This window comes from Sinocyclocheilus anshuiensis, unplaced genomic scaffold (assembly GCF_001515605.1).
Source record: "Sinocyclocheilus anshuiensis isolate Anshui unplaced genomic scaffold, SAMN03320099.WGS_v1.1 scaffold676, whole genome shotgun sequence".
Lineage (NCBI taxonomy): Eukaryota > Metazoa > Chordata > Actinopteri > Cypriniformes > Cyprinidae > Sinocyclocheilus > Sinocyclocheilus anshuiensis.
In genome coordinates this window covers 137,768-157,931 of record NW_015558579.1, presented here as the reverse complement: position 1 = coordinate 157,931, position 20,164 = coordinate 137,768, and the positions used below count along the sequence as shown (strand labels likewise).

At 37.1% G+C, this 20,164-nt stretch overlaps 2 protein-coding genes across 2 annotated transcripts in view; one reads left to right on the top strand and one right to left on the bottom strand.

Annotated features, from left to right (window-relative positions):
* Window positions 1-12,341, top strand: part of kidins220a (kinase D-interacting substrate 220a) — a 56,195-nt gene extending 43,854 nt beyond the window's left edge. The window contains exons 28-32 of the mRNA XM_016475379.1: window positions 1,393-1,422; window positions 3,437-3,574; window positions 6,162-6,260; window positions 8,437-8,667; window positions 11,248-12,341. Of these exons, the coding sequence (XP_016330865.1) occupies window positions 1,393-1,422; window positions 3,437-3,574; window positions 6,162-6,260; window positions 8,437-8,667; window positions 11,248-12,303 (1,554 nt within the window). The 3' untranslated portion in view covers window positions 12,304-12,341. The remainder of the gene's footprint in view (window positions 1-1,392; window positions 1,423-3,436; window positions 3,575-6,161; window positions 6,261-8,436; window positions 8,668-11,247) is intronic.
* A 2,256-nt stretch (window positions 12,342-14,597) lies between these two features.
* Window positions 14,598-16,271, bottom strand: id2a (inhibitor of DNA binding 2a). Its single transcript, XM_016475502.1, has 3 exons — window positions 15,835-16,271; window positions 15,556-15,616; window positions 14,598-15,181 (listed from the first exon to the last, which is right to left on the bottom strand). Exons 1-2 carry the CDS (start codon window positions 16,183-16,185, stop codon window positions 15,560-15,562), a joined length of 408 nt encoding a protein of 135 aa, XP_016330988.1. The 5' UTR covers window positions 16,186-16,271; the 3' UTR covers window positions 14,598-15,181; window positions 15,556-15,559.
* Window positions 16,272-20,164: the final 3,893 nt, after the last annotated feature.

The following is a 20,164-nucleotide window of genomic DNA, read 5'->3' as shown; positions in this document are numbered from 1 at the left end:
TCATTATTATTATTTTTTTCTAGATTTAAATGGAATTTTAAATCTCACGTCTTTTCAAAATCTGTTCATCTTTTCATCATCTTTTCTGTTCATCAAAGAATCCTGAAAAAAAAATATTTTACACAAAAATATTAAGCAGCACAACTGCTTGTCAACATTGACAATGATAAGAAATGTTTCTTGATCACCAAATCAGTATATTAGAATGATTTCTGAAGGATCATGTGACACTGAAGACTGGAGTAACGACTGCTGAAATTTCAGCTTTGCTATCACAGGAATAAACTACATTTTAAATGCATTAAAACTGAAAGGGGAAATAATATTTCACAATATTTATTTTTTTACTGCATTTCTGATCAAATAAATACAGCCATTTATAGCATAAGTGACTTCTTTAATTCAAAAACATTCAAAAATCTTACCACCCCAACTTTTGAACAATAGTGTAATTTTAATGACTCCAAACTAAATTTCTGAATCAAATGAACATTTCTTTTAAACAATATATCAATTTAATTAAATACAATACAAATGGAAAATGTGCAATATCCTTAGTCTGTGGGCTGTTGGAATGATGTTTCTGTTGCCAAACTGGCCACAGCTATCTTCTGATGCCACTAATCTCTAAAATGGCCAAATATCTGATACTGAAATTGAAATCATAATTATGTCAGATTAGACTATTACTGATGCTCACTGACTTATCATCCCTAAAACCATCTATTTACACATCTCTCAGCTCCTCCAGCATATTCTCCTTTCCTGCACCTCTGTCCTTCTTCCCCATTGTCATTGCTTGAGTCAAGTTTCTCTCCTCATATTCTGCCCTCCTTCCTTCAGCCCTGTTGTTTTGCTCTTTCATGCCTCAGTCATTTGATCCGCTCTCTGGTCTGTCCCCCCATCGCTGCTTTGTTCTGCGTGGTGTGAAAGGCTGCTGCTATCTGAGGCTGGCTGGATTAGCATCAGCAGTGCTGGGACGACGCGCTGAATGAGGCCGCTCATCTGTTTCCTCCTCCCTGGCCCCTCACGCTAATTACACTCTTTATCGCCCGGCTCGAACACTCGCCCATTTTGGAATTAAACAACTTCTTCTCGGCATGGAGTCCTGAAAAGTTTCTCCTATTCTCCTTTTATGTATCTTTTCTGTTCAAAACTCCTTGCTAGTCCATCCTTTCTCCAAAATGTTGTTCTTTTGATTCACCGCATCTGAAGTTCTCTGTTCGATTGGCTTGTTAAAATCATTACTGTGAAATCCATGCAGGTTGGATGCTATGAGACAAGCATCTGTCATAGATAATGTTATTGTGTGTACATTTGATTGATTGCTGATTGAAGCATGTGACCTAATCCCTCCTTTCCTCTCGTCCTCTCTCCTTTTCTCGATCCCAGATAAAATCGCAGCCCTTCAGAATGAAGCAGGTACAAACATTTAAACCCTTCAATTTTCTCATATTAACTGTGTTATTTTCAGGGCTTCTGCTCATTTTGGCTTGTTTCATTTAAAACCAGAACAAAATGAACAGCCAGTTCTGTCATTGTGAAATTTCTGTTCAGATACACTGTGGCCAAAAGTATGTGTACAACCGAACATCACAGGCTGTCCACTATATTTTAAGTCCTCTGAAGCCATATGATAATTTAATGTGAGGAACAGATGGAAATTTAAGCTGTTGTTAAACTAAAATTTGTCAACTTTATTCTCCATTATATATATTCAGACCAGTGTTTCAAGTTTAATTTTGACGGCCTCTTGTTTGAATCTGAATGCAAATGAGTTTTTAGAGAACTGGGGAATATTAGCCGGGACTATAGTCTCCTGGTTGGCTGATTCTTTTACAGTTTTCTGCAGTTTCATCCAATTCGCTCTCAAGGCACTAATTTACCTTTATTTCTTGTATTTTTTCTTATTAAACATGCTTGCTGCTGATGAATAGGACTTACAAATATTTTAGGTGAAAACAACTGGTGTCAAGCTTGGCTGAGAATCCACACCACTCATTTTTGAACAAAGAATCATGGACATATTTTATATTTTTTGACTGCTCATCACAGTAGTTGTTTCCCAAGCAGACTGACCTAGATATAGATAAAAGGCCCAGTCATCATCATATGAAGAACACACCGGTCACACTTAATTTTGGAGACCAATTCTCAGTATTAACTATTAACTGCGATTTTGCCTCGATAAACGATAACTGTTGGTAAAGTAGTTGTTAAGTTTAGGTATGGGGTAGGATAAGGGATCTAAAATATAGTCATGCAGAAAAAGAAATTAACAGCCAATATGCTAGTAATATGCATGCTAATAAGCAACTAGTTAATAGTGAGAATTAGTCCTTAAAATAAAGTGTTACCAACGTGCTTGTATAATGTTAATGCGGAGTCATTTATTAAATTAACTATGGCCTCAAATTATTAAAGTGAGCAACTTCATGAGAAGTAAACTAATATAATAACTAATTTCCAATTATATTATTAATATATGATTGTTGCATTACATTATAGTATTATTAAAGTGGACTGAGCACAATAAAAATAATAATTATGGCATCTATGATTCCATAAAGAACCAAAATAAAGGTTCCAAAAAGTGGTTTTCGCAGCGATGCCATAGAAGAACCATTTTGTGTTCCACAAAGAACCTTTCAGTGAACTGTTCTTAATAGAACATTAGGGTGAAGAATAATAAGGAAAGAAAGAAAGAAAGAAAGAAAGAAAGAAAGAGACCTTCTTTCCACTATAAATAACTTGTTGTGGAACACTCTTAAAAATAAAGGTTCTTTATTGGCATCACTGGTTCCACAATGAACATTTACCATCCATGGAACCTTTTCATTCCACAAAAGGTTCTTTACAGTAGAAAAGGTTCTTTAGATTATTAAAATGTTCTTCACAGTAATTGAAAATGGATCCTTTAAGAACTGTTCACTGAAAGGCCAAACCAGAATGGCTCTTCTGTGGAATTACTGCAAAACCCAACTTTTTTGGAAGCTTTTATTTTTAAGAGTGTACGTCATACTAGAAGGGTCTAATGAGATCAGTGCACATGACAAAGATCAACCATTACAGCAAAACAAACTGGGTCACCACTGACAATTCAGACCAATTTAAAGATCTTGTGGCTGTCTACACTTGACACCTACACATTAGCATTTTACATTAAACATGCATTTTACTCTCCGCAAATCTTGTAATGATAGCTCCCATACATGACTTCAACAGACAGAAATTTCCATCATGTATCATGTATTGTTCCTTCACCCATAACTGCTCAGAGTTCCTTATTCTGTAATGACATTGAATTACTGCCTTGCTTTTTCTTGAATTGTACTGCTTTTGCCTCACATGGCTTTGACAGTGCCTCATGCCTTGCTATTCCAGAATGCATTATGAACTGATGGAATGAGTAACTAGTTACTGTATGTGTGTGTAGGGCTCTGGTTCTGTGGTTTCTAGTGGATCTCAGGTCCTCCTCAGTTCTCTGAGCATCGATAGCGTATGTGAGAAGCTCAGACAGATCCAGGGCCTGGACTCCAGCATGCTGGAGCAGTATATCGGCACAATCAAAAAGGTATGTTCTGGAGAAGTGTCCTGGAAGTTCCATTGAAAAGCATGCAGTCCATTTAAAGGTTTGGCATGTGATTTTACTGTTCGCTTTCACAGTACACTTTGTTGTCCTATTGCTTCTTTAAAGCATTTGAGGTGCAAATCTAATGGGTTTTTATGACAACTGTGAAATATGTGTGAAAAAGTATTATCTAACAAATATAACATATGAAGTAGCTAATACAGTTGAGGTCAAAAGTTTACATCCCCTTTCAGAATCTGCAAAATGTTAATTATTTTACCAACATGACCTGAATAAGATATTTCACATAAAAGATGTTTACATATAGTCCACAAGAGAAAATAATAGTTGAATTTATAAAAATGACCCCGTTCAAAAGTTTACTTGATTCTTAATACTGTGATCCACATTAAGAGTTGAATTTGAAGATCAGGGTAAATTTAACTTATTTTGTCTTCTAGGAAACATAATGTAACTATCTTCTGTAGCCTCTGAAGGGCAGTACTAAATGAAAAAAAAAAAGAAGATATTTAGGCAAAATAAGAAAAATGTACACATCTCCATTCTGTTCAAAAGTTTTCACCCCCCGGCTCTTAATGCATGGTTTTTCTTGAGCATCAGTGAGCGTTTGAACCTTCTGTAATAGTTGCATACGAGTCCGTCAGTTCTCCTCAGTGTGAAAAGATGGATCTCAAAATCATACAGTCACTGTTGGAAAGGGTTCAAATACACAAAAATGCTGGAAAACCAAAGAATTTGTGGGATCTGAAGGATTTTTCTGAAGAACAGCAGGCAGTTTTACTGTTCAGGACGAGCAAGGGACTTGTGAACAACTATCACTAAACAAAAAAAAAAAAAACACACACAGCTGTGGATTATTCAGGTAACAACACAGAATTAAGAATCAATGGGATGTACTTTTAAACGGGGATAAACTTTTGAACGGGGTAATTTTTATAAATTCATCTATTATTTTCTCTTGTGGACTATATGTAAAAAATTTTTTATGTGAAATATCTTATTCAGGTCAGTACTAAATAAACAATAACATGCATTTTATATGATCCCTCTTATTTTGGTAAAATAATTAACATTTTTGCAGATTCTGAAAGGGGATGTAAACGTTTGACCTCAACTGTACGTAGCTAATTTTAAGCATATCTGATCTCTATATCCCCTCCACCCTAAATTAGGAATTAAATCATAATATAATCATAATACAATTTTAACAATCTGTTGAAATTATATTAAATTCACTACAGTAACACAAATTTGTAACTATTAATTTATTAATTGAAATAATTTTACTAATTAAACTAGTAAAAATTTTAATGAGCAAAAATGTTATTTTATCTGTCAGCTTTGTTATTGTATTTTCTATCCTTATTATAAAAAAAAAAATATGACACTAAAATTATAATACCAAGGAAATAAGATTATTATATCATTTTCTCATTGTTTACAACAAATTGTAGTATTTGTCAAGCTCAGCCTTCAGCGCTGTTACCTAAATTATTGTAAGAAAATTATAACAAATATTTTTTACTTTAATGTATAGAAAAAAGTAAAAAAAAAAATGTTGTAGTCTGCATTTATTTGATCAAAATATAGTAAAGTTTACAGTTTAAAAGTTTAAAATAAAAATAATTAATTATAAAACAGTTTAAAATAATTGATTGATCCTTCAGATCAGTGTAATATGCTGATTTGCCACTCAACATACATTATTATTATCGATGCTGACAAAGGATGTGCTGCTTAATATTTTTGTGATAACAGTGATACGTTTTTTTAGAATACTTTTTTTTTGTAATAATGTTAAAGTGTTTGCTGCCATGTTTGATCAATTTAAAGCATCCTTGCAAAATAAAAGCATTAATTTCTTTAAAAAAATAAATAAAAAAAAATCTTGTTGATGCCAAACTAACTATAAATCAAAATTTGGCACAAACTAGCAAAGTAATTTCTAATTTATTTTCTTTTTTTTTTCTTTTTTTTACTGTTTTCTGTTTCATTCTTCTGTTTTACAGTTGTTTATTGCTAGAAGATAAAAAACAAACAATGGGTTTTGAACTGCGTTTGAACATATTTTGGTAACAGAACTGACAAACAACAATATATAAATTGAATAGAAAATAAAGCAGCTCATGTAATATTTTATCTTCTGAAAGTATCTTCTCTTAGTCTTATACCTATTTTTTTCATGGAAATACACCAATTTCTACACAAAAAGTGAAAAACAGGACTGAGACATGGGGTGTGGTAAATGAGTCCATCCATGTAAATACATGTTCATCCATTGGAAAAGAGCAGTTTTATCAGCTCCATGTGGTGCATACAGAGGTTTCACAATGAGGCCTTTCTTTCCATTGGACAACATCTGAAGGAAGCCATGACATTTCTAATGTCTTCATTAGACATGCATTAGTCAACCTGCCAGCTGTGCCGCATCTGCCTGCATACTTCACAATTTCAATTGTGAACTTTGTTTTCAACCTTTGACATACTGCCGAGATGAAATTGATCTCAAATTTGTTAGCTGTTGAATGCCATAATGTTCTCATGTCAAATTCTGTCATCCTAAATGTAGGCCAACGTGAACGGCCGGGTTCTGTCTCAATGCAACCTTGATGAGCTCAAGAAGGAAATGAACATGAACTTTGGAGACTGGCATCTCTTCAGGTCCATGGTAAGACATCAGCTGATGTGTGATCTTCTGTTCGTTCCTACACGTTCAGATAATGGTCATCTTTCTGTTTGTGGTTTGTAATGTTTAGCACACAGCTAATTTCTCTATAGTGAAGAAGGCTGGATTGGGTTGAAATAAGGAACACATGTAGCTGTGTTGATCAGATTTCCATTTGCGCTTATACAAACGAATGTTGTGTTGCCAGCAAGCAGGCAGCCATCTGGTCCAAGATGGCTGCTTTCTGGATGAAGGAGGGTTATTGTCAGTGGGAGCTCAGTGTCCACTTGAAGATCTGAATAGCTTGACGTTTACAAGAAAGTAGCATTCTTTGGGCTGAAAACAAGTCAAAATGGAATGACTCGGGGGCTAGTTGTGATACTGGTGTGCCTCAGAAGCTTCACATAAATGCCACAGTGAAACGTGGCATTTTTACTTATTTATTTATTGGTCTGGTATCTAAGTTGCTTAAAATTAAAAGCCTTGTTTTCTCTGAGGAGGTCAGGTAAGATTCGTGTTTCACAAACATTTTCTTTTCTGTTTTAATCCCACCTGAATCGAACATGTCTGGTGTGAACCTTGGGAAAAACACTGGTTTCGGCTAATTCAGGGGTCTTCAGAAAAATGGATTTGTCTGTGATTTCTATTGTATTGTTTTGTATTTATTTGTTTATTGCTATTTTATTTTATCTGAACTAACATTAAATATCTCGATAAAATGGCAGTGTATAGGTCCTTTTCTGTGCAATTAAATTGAAATAACTGAACATAAATTAGGAGCCTGATAAAAATGCTCATTTCATACGGCACTTGGAGGCTTTTGCATCTGAACTCTTCATACAGGTGCATCTAAAAAAATTAGAATATCGTGAAAAAGTTTTTTTTTTTCTTTTTTTTTTGTAACTTATTTCAAAAAGTGAAACTTTCATATATTCTACATTCATTACATGTAAAGTAAAACATTTCAAAAGTTTTTTTTTTTAATTTTGATGACTAGAGCTTACAGCTCATGAAAGTCAAAAATCCAGTATCTCGAAATATTAAAATATTTACATTTGTGTTTCATTAAATGACCAGCCCTACAGTATAAATCCTGGGTATCTCTTGTTCTTTGAAACCACAATAATGGGGAAGACTGCTGACTTGGAAATGGTCCTGAAGACGATCATTGACACCCAAGTATTTAGACATACTTATTCCATTCATTTCATAATATTATAATAATATTGCAAAGACTATAGTTGAAAAGTTTGGGGTCAGTAAGATTGTTTTCTTTCTTTCTTTTTTTTTAATTAATACTTTTATTCAGCAGGGATGCATTAAATTCAGAAGTGGCAGTAAAGACATTTATAATGTTATAAAATATTTCTAATTCAAATAAATACTGTTCTATTGAATTTTGTATTAATCAAAGAATCTTTAAAAAATGTATCACAATTTCCACAATGATATTAATCAGCACAACTGTTTCAACATTGATAATTATAAGAAATGTTTCTTGAGAACCAAATCAATATATTAGAATGATCTCTGAGGGATCATGTGACACTAAAAACGGAAGTAATGGATGCTGAAAATTCAGCTTTTCCATCACATGCATAAATTACATTTTAAAATATGTTAGAATACTAAACTATTTTACAATATTAGTTTTTACTGCATTTTCGATCAAATGAATACAGCCTAGGTGAGCACTTCTTTCAAAACATTTAAAATTACCGGCCCCAAACCTTTAAATGGTAGTGTATCTTTTTCTGAATAGTTTTAATACTATTTGCGTTTTAGAAGTTAAGAATACAGGAATACAACATTCAGCTTTTAATGTTGTGTCAGCTTTTCAAAAATCTTTGTAAAAAATGATTTTACTGCTATTTATTTATCTATTATTATTAATTCATTTATTTTTATTATTACTATTTATTTTTTTATATACATTTTTTATTTAATTTTATATATATATATATATATACATGTATGTATGTGTGTGTGTATATATATATATACACATACATACATACAGGTGCATCTCAAAGAAAATTCAATAAACAGTTGTTAACAAAAAAAAAAAAGAATACAGTTTCAGTCTGTCCGTTTGTTCATTCAACTCATTGCCACTATAATGAATAAAATTCACTGTTGCTGTTGAATGCATTTAAACATTGCTGTATTTGTGCTGTAGGTTCTAGAGCAGCGTCATGTGGAGAACCAGCTGCTGCGTGATGAATCTGGAGCGTGCAGCGAGCAGGGCAGCAGCGTGTTGACTCAACTCAAACCCCACAGACCCTCTGAAGCGCCACAAGACATGGCAATCAACCCAGAAAACTTCACGTACAGCCTCAACCTAAGCTTTGAAGAGCTCAGTGGTGTGGGGCTGGAGGAGCCCGCCAGACAACACAATGCCCACTGGCTGGTGCGTGGTACTGCTGTGCACACAAACACATTCAGCACTGAAGTACAGCCTATAGAGAAACACTGGTGCACACCATGACAAAACGGTGTAATTATATACATAGAAGCGAACACAAACATATGCATGCGTGGAGACAAAGAAAACATGCCTTTTTAGCCAAACCTTTTCTTGACCGTTGTATTTTTTTGCTTTAGAGGCAGCTTCTCCTTTTTAGTAGTCTCTCATCAGCATGAAAATAGCATGTGGTTTACTGGGTGACAAACGAAGTGTTTTCTGACCTGGATGGGCAGAGGAAGTGAAGAGCTGACCACACACACACACACACACACACACACACACACGCTAGCTCTCTATCACAAAGAGATAGCTATTTCTGCACTCATCTGTTAACACCTGGCAAGGTGTTGCAACACAAGCAAGAGCTCATAATGGTTTAGATTAGCATCATGAAAGTTGGTGGTGAACAGACTTTGGGTGGGTCTCATTTCACATACCTCTGCGCTATTTTTGCACCATTTTGTAGCCTAAGTAGTGTGTTCACACTGAAAAATGCAGTGAGGTGTAGTATATTATGAGTAGCCGAATGATGTACTACTTCAAAAGAAAAGACGGAGTGTGGATGTACAGGAAGGGGAGGGGCTAAATGTGCAAAAGCTATCTGCGACTCAAATGTGAATGGTTCTATGTAGTAAAAGAGTGTTCCATTTGAGATGTTAGCCTTCTAAAATTCATAGATGAATATGGAACACAACTGAAGGGGGATAGTTGCCTCAAACTCACTGTCGTGTTTCTGGAACCCTATATAACTTCTCATGGAACACACCGAGATACTTATTCCAAGTCTTCTGAAGCCATATGATTGTCATATGTCTTGAATGAATACATTCTTGAATAAACATGCTAAGTTTGAACATCTGGAAGCAAAAATTAAGTGTTAAATTGATTATTTCTTTAAAGGGGTCCTATTATGCTCTTTTACAAAGTCTTGATTCCAACCATTCGAATTTCTGTAGGCGGGAATTATTTGTAATGATATTCTAATGAGCAGCTTTGTGATATCACAAAGCCCGGAAAACAAACGCTGTAGTCCAAACGAGCCGTTCGTTGTAGTTCTTGAAAAGGGATTTTTAAAAAAACGAAATATCTCCCTTTGGAGTGGACTTTGAGATTTGTAACTTTCTAGATCTTTTTTCATGCCCAAACATACACACTACACACTGACTAAAATTAAAAAAGTGAAAAAGCATAATAGGACCCCTTTAAATCCCTAGATCGTTTTTTTAGTGAATTGAATTGCGTTGAAATAAGACTGTGTACCATGAAATAATCTTTCTGTTTAGTTGACCTCATGGGCTGCATGCAAAAACAAACATACAATGTGATCTTTGTAGTCTGATTCACACAAAAAAAAAAGACTCTAATAAGCTGCTGCTTTTAATGAATAGTTCAAAAATTTGAATCTGTTTGAATCAGCCTGAAGAACTGAAATACACTGCAATGAATCAAAATTAGATCAAATTGAATCAAGAACTTGTGAAACTAAATCAAATAGACTAGGGCTGATTTTCACTGCATGTTTATTGTGGTTAGACGAATTCCTGATAATGTTAGCATGATATCTACAGATATTTTGAATTAATAAGTAAATAATGCTATGTCAACTCTCTCCTTTCCATTTTGAACAATGAATCAAACTTAAAATATGATCGTAGGGAGGAGGAGTGAGTTAACAGTCCCACTTTATATTAAGTGGCCTTAACTACTATGCACTTACATAAAAAATAAGTACAATGTACTTATTTTGTTCATATTGTATTGTAAAACACTTTTGCTGCTATTGAGGTGGGATACAGGTAAGGTTAGGGACAGGTTTGGTGGTATGGGTAGGTTTAAGAGTGGTTTAAAGTGTAAGGGATGGGTCAACAGTGTAATTATAAATGCAATTACAGATATAATTACATGCAGGTATTTTTTTAAATATAAGTACAATGTAAAAACATGGATGTACACAATAAGTGCATTGTATCAAATGATTAACTTAAATGTAAGTACATAGTAGTTAAGGCCACCTAATATGTGGGACCCAAATAACTTACTGTTGATTAGCACTTCCTGTAGACTGGGGTGTTTAAGACCCTGCATATTTTTACAGAATCCCCAAAAACCAATCATCTGACATGATTTGGTATAGCAGTAGTAGCTACAACTGCGTCCACTTGCCAATAGTGTAGCAATTTATGAAGCACAGGTAACACAAAAATCACTTTCAAACAAACAGCTTTCTGTTGGTCAATGCAGCAAATTCACAGGACCAACTGAACTCAATGCAAAATCTACATGGGAAAATCTTTTGCCCTCAGGCAAAATTTCCATTTGTGTGGAATCCTATTTGAAAACTCGTTTTAAAATTCATTGAACAACCTATCATCACCTACTATGTTGGCGTGTCAACCAGTTACTGCTGCTGGAGGGTTTGGATAAACTCTTGCTTGAAATGCTTTGTGTGTTTGCTACCACATCACCTAACAGGTTCTCTCTCATGCTATTGTCTCAATTAATTGACCTGATCTTCTCCTTTAGGCCAACACTCACCGGACGCCAAGCATATCCAGTCTGAACTCTCAGGAATCATCCAATGACATCTGCAAGCTGACCGACAAGCAGCAAGCTGAGTATCGCAATGCTTACCAGGAATACATCTCTCACATGTCCCAGCTGGAGATATCTGCTGCTGGACGAGAGAGTCCCGCTCAAGCCCTGCTCACAGCCAGCTCTGAGGAGAAGACTAAGGAAGGTGAGCAAGACGGGCGCAAACCCTTCGTCAAAAAGAGCTCCAAACCTGCAGACACTATAGTGGACTTCTCCTCCGTCCCAGACGGTGCTCTTCTAGATCCCATTACAGAGGAGGATGAGAAGTCAGAACATGGGTCCGCCGCTAAAATCCCACCCAGACGCAAGACCAAAGGACAGGGACCGTCTTACCACAGCATACCGAGCGATGAAGAAGATTCAGGTGAGGAGGAGACAGACGCCACCCCGCTGCTGAGAGAAGAACCCTGGGCTTCTGAACCAGATCTAAGCCTCTTAGCTAAAGGGAAGAGCTTCATCTCAGACATCATGCTGGACAAGAAATCATCCGATTCTGGAGTGAGGTCCAGCAGGAGCTCATCCGACCACTCGCTGCAAGACGAGGAGAGCGAAGCAGCTCAGGAGAAGGAGGAGAAGTCCGGTGAGAAGAAAGAAGAGGAGGCCCATCTGATCGAGCTGGTTCTTGAGAGTCCGGTTAAGAAGCGAGTCTTACCACACAAGCTGAGTAACCTTCAGGATGAGGCCGTGGCCCGGATGTCCATTTGCTCCGACGCTCCATCTGACAGCAGTAGCCCTGAGGAGAGCTGGCCCACGTCAGCAGTGAGCAACCTCAACTGCTCACCCGACAACACTGCGCTCAACAACAACATCAACAACAGCACCCAGCAGGCGACGCCCGACTCAACTGACTGCCCCTCCATCATTATACGACCAGGATCCAGCAGCGAAACCACCACGCTGCCCAACCAGAACCTGCGTGGAGGTCACCGGAAGAGGTCCACTGGTCCCGCCACCGACGCTGCTGAGGAACGAGAGAGTGTCCTGTGAGCCTAACAAGGTTTCTTACTAACTTACTGTAAAAAAAATTCTAACAACTGCAAAGATTCATAGAAACTCTTCATTCAGGCATCATTACTGCACATTATCTGTGTTGACTCTGATTAGGTTTGTTTTTATAATGAACACGATCTAAAAATCACCCTTCACTGCAGTTTCTTAATCAGTATTTTTGGCTAGTTTTGCGTGAAAGATATTTAAAGGTCCATAAAACAAGTAATCGATGATTAGTCAAATAAAATAAGTTATAAAATCATTTAAGTATAACATTTATAAAACCTATAATATATAATATAAAACCTAAAATGTATGGTTTACACTTAAAAGTGTACACTTAAGTACAATTCATTAACATCAGTAAATTCATTAGGTAACACAATGAAAAATACGTTTACAGCTTTATTAATTTAGGTTAATGTTAATTTTTGCATATGCATTTTTAACTTTCAAGTTGCATAAATTAACATTAACGTATTATAAATGAACAATAATTTCATGAAAATATTTTAAAATGTTAAAAATGTCATTCAGTGTTAGTTTATTATACCTAATGTACTGATTAATGGTAAAAAATTTAAGCTTATTTTAGTGATACCGAGAAAAAAAAAGTCATATTACACAATCTTGTTTTAAGGACATTTAGATTTTTTTAACTGGAAAACAAAATCTAAATATTAAGAAGATGCAGTGTAAAAGTGTGAGAACTGTCATTGTTGCTATTTTTGGAGTGGTGCTAAAAAAGCAATAAATGGAGGCTGTGAAGATGTTCGTAGTTTCTGATTTGTTTAGTGCAAATCCTGTTATTTCATGCTCCGTTGCTAACATTAAAGATCTAGTGTAGATTGGTCCACAATATTGAAATCCATCAAGTAGAGTGGGGATTTAATCATATAGAGTTAGTGCTGGTGTTTTTGCTGTGATCAGTGATGTGAAAGCTGTTATTTATTTGTGATTGAATGCCAGGTTCACATTCAGGTCATCCTTGTTGTTTGAATTTTGCCTTGTAGTGTTTTAGATGAGTTGAATCTATTGTGATCAGTGTCAAGAGAAAAACAAGAAATAATAGAGGTTTCTGTAAGTGATTTGTGTGCGAGTAATGAGTATCTTCAGTGTTTTCTCACATTAATAAAGTTAATTCTTTTCAGATCTTTTGAGAATTCCTGATTTTATAATTGAAATAATGCATTATTATATTTGAAAATAAAAATCGGACACATTTGAAGTTAATCTCTACTAAACGTAGGCTTCGTTTGTGAGTGTGTGCTGATGGATTGCACACTAAAATCATAAAATTTAAAAACTTTTATTTTAAAATCGCATACATTTGTGTATTTTGATGAGACTTGCCAACTGCCAATCATTTTCCCCATAAATAATGAAACTGAAAACTATCATCGTTTTTCTGAGGTGAAGTCTGGCTGCCAGCAGGTGGCGCACTCTTCATATCAACAACACTAATAAGAGGTTTTGGCTGCATTTGAGATTCAGCCTTTAATTTTTATATGTACACGTTGCGGAAATGTATGAAATAAAGAAGAGCACATACCACTATTTTCTTTTTTTCTTTTTCTTCCTGTAGTTAAATAGTTTTCCTGAATTACATCCTACAAAATGACTTCCTTCAAATGTGTGCGTGCGTCACTTACTACACTATAAATTAATCTATTTTTAATGTCTAATATGCTAACATTGAAAATTGATCCGCTTTATTCACAAAACTTTAGTCCAGGGCATTTGGTGTACAGTTCTGAATAATTAGCTGAAGCTGTAAAAAATTGATTATAGTTTAAATCACCATCCAGGTCTCTGATTTATTCTTTTGTGCTCATTAAGGGGCCGACTGTAAACCTACAGTCAATTATTTTACAAACCGAATTCCACAAATCAAAAGCTCAAGCATTGATTTAACTGCCATTTCATCCACACACAGATTATACTAATGAGAGAACCCGTGGATACGATCACAATTAATGTTCAAACTTCCACCACACAGGAAGAGAGAAAGAGGTCAATTGCAAGAAAAACTGATAGGCTGTATGATGTGGACAGTTATATATATATATTAAGAAAAAGCTATGGACTGAAATTAATGCATTTGTACACAGCCATATGGCAATGTAAAAGATTGATTCAGGTTCCAATCAGTGTGGGTGAATGTGCACGTGTGAAGGGTCAGTGACTGCTTTTGAATCCTGGATATAAAAGGCAAGGTCAATATACAGCACAACACTGACAGATTGACATTTTTACACAAGCATAACAGACCAGTGTCAAATAAAGCATTTGATTTATTTTGTATAAAAGAAAGGTACGATTTACAATATTACTTTTATAAAAAGTCTCAGCATACAGCATAACACTTTGCAGATACTGACGGTCCAATTTCTGCAACTATACAAGATAAAACTCGGAGAGTTCACAAGGTTTCATCATGTCATTTTCAACGTCCAGTCCTTCGTGTGCCAAAAGAATTGACAAAAACAGACTTAAAACTTTGTACAGTAACTAACCACGTCTTCTCCTATTCACACGGTCTTCACGAAAAAAAAGGTAAGACTTCTTCTCAATGCAGAGAAAAGGTTCCTTGTGATCATTTACAGGTTTCCCTCCTATTTTCAGGGAATATAGTGCTTCTTCCTTTTCTTGAAGAAAGGACCAAATAGGTCTTTTTAGAAGATAAATAATCAATGTCCGAACTTATAACACATCACATGGATTGTCCTTTTAGAAGCAAAAAAGTCTCTTGATTCAATTACAGGAAAGAAGAAGAAAAACAAACAAACAAAAAAAAAAACTCCAGACTGAGAACAGAAATCAGAGGAAAAGCCAGTTCCCAGGTCTTGTGTGTTCTTGTGTCTTAACCAAACACCTGCAAAAGATTGAGAAAGAGGCGCATTTAGAGAATGCAAACAGGGCAGAGATCTGGACAGCCTGGCGCCAGAGAGGAAGCCGCAGTTTGAACATTTAACCAAACACTCAGAGACTGAGCAAAACCCTGGGCTCCAGATGTACACGAGCACAACTTCTGCCTTCGCTCAACGCTTGCATTTCAACCTCCGCTGATGCTTATTACACACTTTATACTACTTTACAGACTATGTGACACAATGGTCCTTAACACAGTTGATTAGACACTCTTGAAATGAAACACTGCTCTGACGGCACACAATTTTTATTACTATTTTTTTTTTGTTGGCCATCATTTACAGCATATAATACAAGGCTTATTAAAAGAGCATTTACCTGATTAACGGTAAAGCGTCCTGCTGTCTTCTGTGATCAAGTCTGATTGAAACTCAGGTGTCTAAAGGAACAAAAAAAAAAAAAAACAGTTATTTATTAAGTATTTTATCAAGTCCGGTTATTTGCACAAAAACATGCAACAAATCGATGTAGCTTTACATAACACATTTATGAATTCACATGCAAAGAGAAGTAGATGATTTAGATAGATAGATAGACAGATAAATAGATAGATAGATAGATATATAGATAGAATAGTATCTATCTAAGGACATTCACCTGTAATGAGAGGATGCTGATGTCTGTGTTGAGTGTTGTCAGGGGTGTTCTGGATGTCCCCTGCCCCGCTCGGGGGTGATGTAGGCTGGTGATTGCGGAATTTGAGTCAAGTGCGATCTGAAGGTCCAGGATATAGTCGATGACATGTTGCAGGATTTCCATTTTGCTCACGTTTTTGTTTTGCGGGATACTCGGCACCAGCTCCTTCAGTTTGGAGTAGCAATCGTTCATGTTGTACAGCAGGCTTAGGGGATCGTCCACGGGGGTCTTGCTCCGTGAGATTCCCAGACTGTGCTCCGTCACATTCGCGCTGCTTTTCCTGAAAGACCTGACTGGGCTCACTGCCTTCATGTTGACACCTCTGTACGAAACGGTTTCGTTGGAAGAGTCGCTTTTGTTTTCGAGATTTCCTCTTTGCGCTGGGCTGTCGAAGCAAACGCAGTGGATTAGCGAGCTGTCATCGCTGAATATATACCCAGCTGGGTGGGTTGTTCACGCGCTGGTTTGGATCGCGCTGATTGGTGGGAATGGACGCGTCAGTCATCGCCTTCGCGCAACGCTATTGGTCGCTGTGCTGAGCGATCTAAGCCCGCCCATTTGTTCCGCGTTCTTAACCAGTGAAAGCGCGTGTTTAGGGTGGCGCTGACTGCCTTCAGCTTCCACGGATAATGTCTCAAATCAGTGTACCTGTTTCCGATCAAGAGCATTAGTGACTTGCAAGTGTAAGGTTGTTTTCACGCATTTTCTTGTTTCTAGTGTATGCAAAATGTATCAAAACAAGCTTCGACTGATTTATGTTATGTCGGACATCATGAGTTAGGCTTCCCTATACAATACATCCTTAAGATTTTATTAGGGTAGGCTATATCTCTATATATTTAATTTCCTTTTTTCCCCTATGTAGTCAACATGTACCCCGAGGTCAGTGGCATTCTCGTGGCATGCTGCCACAGTTTTAGATAAAGACAGACAAAGTCACTTGACCTTATTTTCAGAAATTGTGCCCACTTCCTTCAGGACAGAAAATATTTTTGAAATCCACTGAAGTTCAAAACCAAAGCTCTTGTAGTGGTGTTCTTTATAGTGTTTGCTTGTGGACATAGGCTACCAGCATTTTTACATTTTTACTTTCTGCAGCTGGTGCTGTGCCCTTAATGTTTATGTTTGTTTATACACATGAGGACTGTGGGGGATCATGGGAGCAGTCTTTAGGCCTGTGATGAGGGTCGTTTAAGATGTAGCCTAATAGTGATGACAGAAGATCCTCCTGCTCTCTAGTGCAGGAATGCGCGCAGCATTATGATAGTCAGACATGCAGGACTGACTGAGAAAATGCACTCGAAGTTTTAACTTGAAACAACACAACTGCAAATGAAGTGAAAATGCATTATTTTGGAACCGGGAAGAACATTTTTATCCTGACACGGATTATATTTCCATATTTTTTTTTTAGAAACCTTTTTGGCAGTCTAGAGCGAGAGTGGTGGCAAAAATAGAAAAAAGCTCTTTGTTTACACATGCTAAGTAACAATGGAGACAGAGATTTCCTGGTTGCTTGTGCATATCCGACTAAACAGATGTTTGCGGAGATGCGTCGGAACGCAATCGTGTTGATGTGTCGGAATGCAGCTCATACATTCTCATTAACACTCCTTCGAAAATGAAGTAGGCCTGCTTGTAAGATTCCTCCAGGCGGATGCATTTGGACATTTTTAAATAGCTAATGTTTGCAATTCTGATCGCGCAAGATTTAGCCTACAAACGTGACACACGGGGACATTGTAGGCTCGTCCGCATCTGCCGCAACTGGCTCTTTCCATTTTCTCCCTAGTCCTTTTTGTTCTCACAGCTGTGTACATTTCGCATGACACCCTGACTGATCCCTGACAGGTGATGAATTGGCACCAAGCAAAGCAGCACTACAGAGCAGCGCCGCGAGCTTATGCTCTCGCAGACTCTCTGGCGCCAGCCCCGTGACGTCACCCATTCACGGCGGCCCTCCAGCCGGTCCTCGCGGCGCCGTCCAGGCGGCTGCTATGGAGACGGGGGCAGTTAGTTAGCGCCGGTTCTCAGCTGATCAATGGGGCCCCGGCGCTCGTCACCTCCGAGGCCCGCACACCTGCATCGATTTGCATTTCTTTGCTTACGTTCAACTTGGAGGACTCCTCGCCCTTTTGAAACAATCTAGACTTTGAAACGAACGTAATGCAGAAAAAGTAACCCGAAGTTACCTCAACTTTATCTCAGTGCGCCTGAGGTAGAACGCATTTGCAGTAAGTCGTGCATTATTGTGGATTCAAAAAAGGTGAAGCGCCTTCATTAAATGGGTCAGTCGTTCAAACGCCAGGATGGCGAATCATTGCGTGGTTTTAAAAGAAAAAAGTTGTGGAATTTGACAAGTATGGATGTTACACGCAAGTAGGCCTATAACACATTTCAATCGCGTCTTAAACGTTTCAGTGACCACCGAAGTTTACATAGAAGTAGCCTAACCATTGCAACAATAGTAGCTTCAATACCTTCCTGTAAAATATCAAAGATATATTGACAAATAGGCTGTACATAAGCTATCACAAAAACATTCAAACATTTTCTAAAAGTCTAAAAGTTGACTGTTGGAGCTAAAAAGTAGCTAATTTGGCATCCGCGAAAGGAACCGACCGATTGCGCCCTGAAAGTGACGGAAGGCAGATTAATAACAGATTAATAATATGAACTAGCCTAAATACAGGCTACTCAGTATAGAATAACATTATACACCCAAAACGCAACATTTTAGAGTCACGTTTACGTTTCTGTCTCTGTCTCCCGTCAAAAAGCTAACAATGATAATGGCAAGAAAACGATCTAAAGTTGGCAGAAAGTGGACGGGTTCTCCACGGGATGGAGTCAGGATGTCTGTACCGCCTCCTCTGCTGTTCCAGCTCACTGCAGCTGCACAATTCCTCCCGTCTCCAGCTCATCAAACACCAGCAGATCCCATAGTCACATTTTACCCACCGATTTACTGTCGTCTACGATCTTTGATAACAATATTCAAAACAATGACTCTTAACATAAACTGACGTAGCCTATAGGCTATGCTAGTATCTACAGTTGAAAAGATTAGGCTAAATTATCCTGCAGAATCTCAAAGTCACGAGCATTCGGACAAAATTCGGAGCGAACGACTTTAAATTCTAAACAGCGCAACGTTATACGCGACGCTTTCATTAAATCTTCTTTAAAAATGCGAGTTTTAAAACTCTTACGTCAAACTTCCTGATAACCTGTGGGATAAAATAAATAGCCTATAACGAAATGTTGCTGTCCCAATAACCCGTTTCAGCTCGAGTCATCGCATTACACTTGGCGTCGGCAGATTAAAACAGGCTTTGGATGTCCGAACGCAGCGAATCGTTTCGTCTTTCGCTCGGCTGTGGTTTCGGCTCTCGGTAGTGGCTTTGAGGCTCCCACGCGCCTGTCGCGTGCAGCAGTACACGCGTGAAAGTGTTGCTCCCGACTCTTGTAGCAACATCGACCCCATGGGCGTGGCGTTGATGTTTGGCTAAGCTATTGTTCGCCTCCCAAAGAGGGTCTGAGAAATTTTGCAATTCAGAACTCGAGTATTTTTCTTGGTTGCGTAATGGGCTGCTGCTGCTTGTATTCTCACAACAGACCATTGAAACGCTCTTCCTTTAGCTGCCAGAGCATCGCCATTCTTTCAAATTTGAATTTATAATAAACAATGGAGACCGGGGCTAGTTGTCACAGAGGTTCTATTTCAGCTACGTTTTGAGGGAAAACTTCTGTAAAACCTGAATGAATAGGCTACTTGTTTTATCTTGTAGTGTGTTTTTTTCTTTATATCCGAAATATCCTAAGTAAAAATTCTAGTGTTATCAAGCTGTTATTAACAAGTAAATAAAGCTGCACTGGCAAGCATTCAGACAAGATTCAGCTAATGAAGCTGTTCATGTTCATGTGATTAAACCTACAGTAAAAACAGTAATATTGTGGAATATTATCACAGCCATTCAGAGTCACAATCCATCACAAATCATCATAATATGCTGATTTGTTGCTTAATGGTACTCAGTTATTAATTTATTAATAATTGTTTTTATTATCAGTGTTGAAAACCTTTATTTATTTATTTATTTTTGCTGGGAATTTTCTTTGAATAGAAAATTCAAAAGAACAGCATTTACTTGAAATATATATTTTTATGATCAATTTAATGTGTCTGTTGAATAAAAGTTTCTATTCTTTTTCAAGCACACACACACACACACACACACACACACACACACACACACAAAACACACGAAAATGGGTGTTTACAAATCTA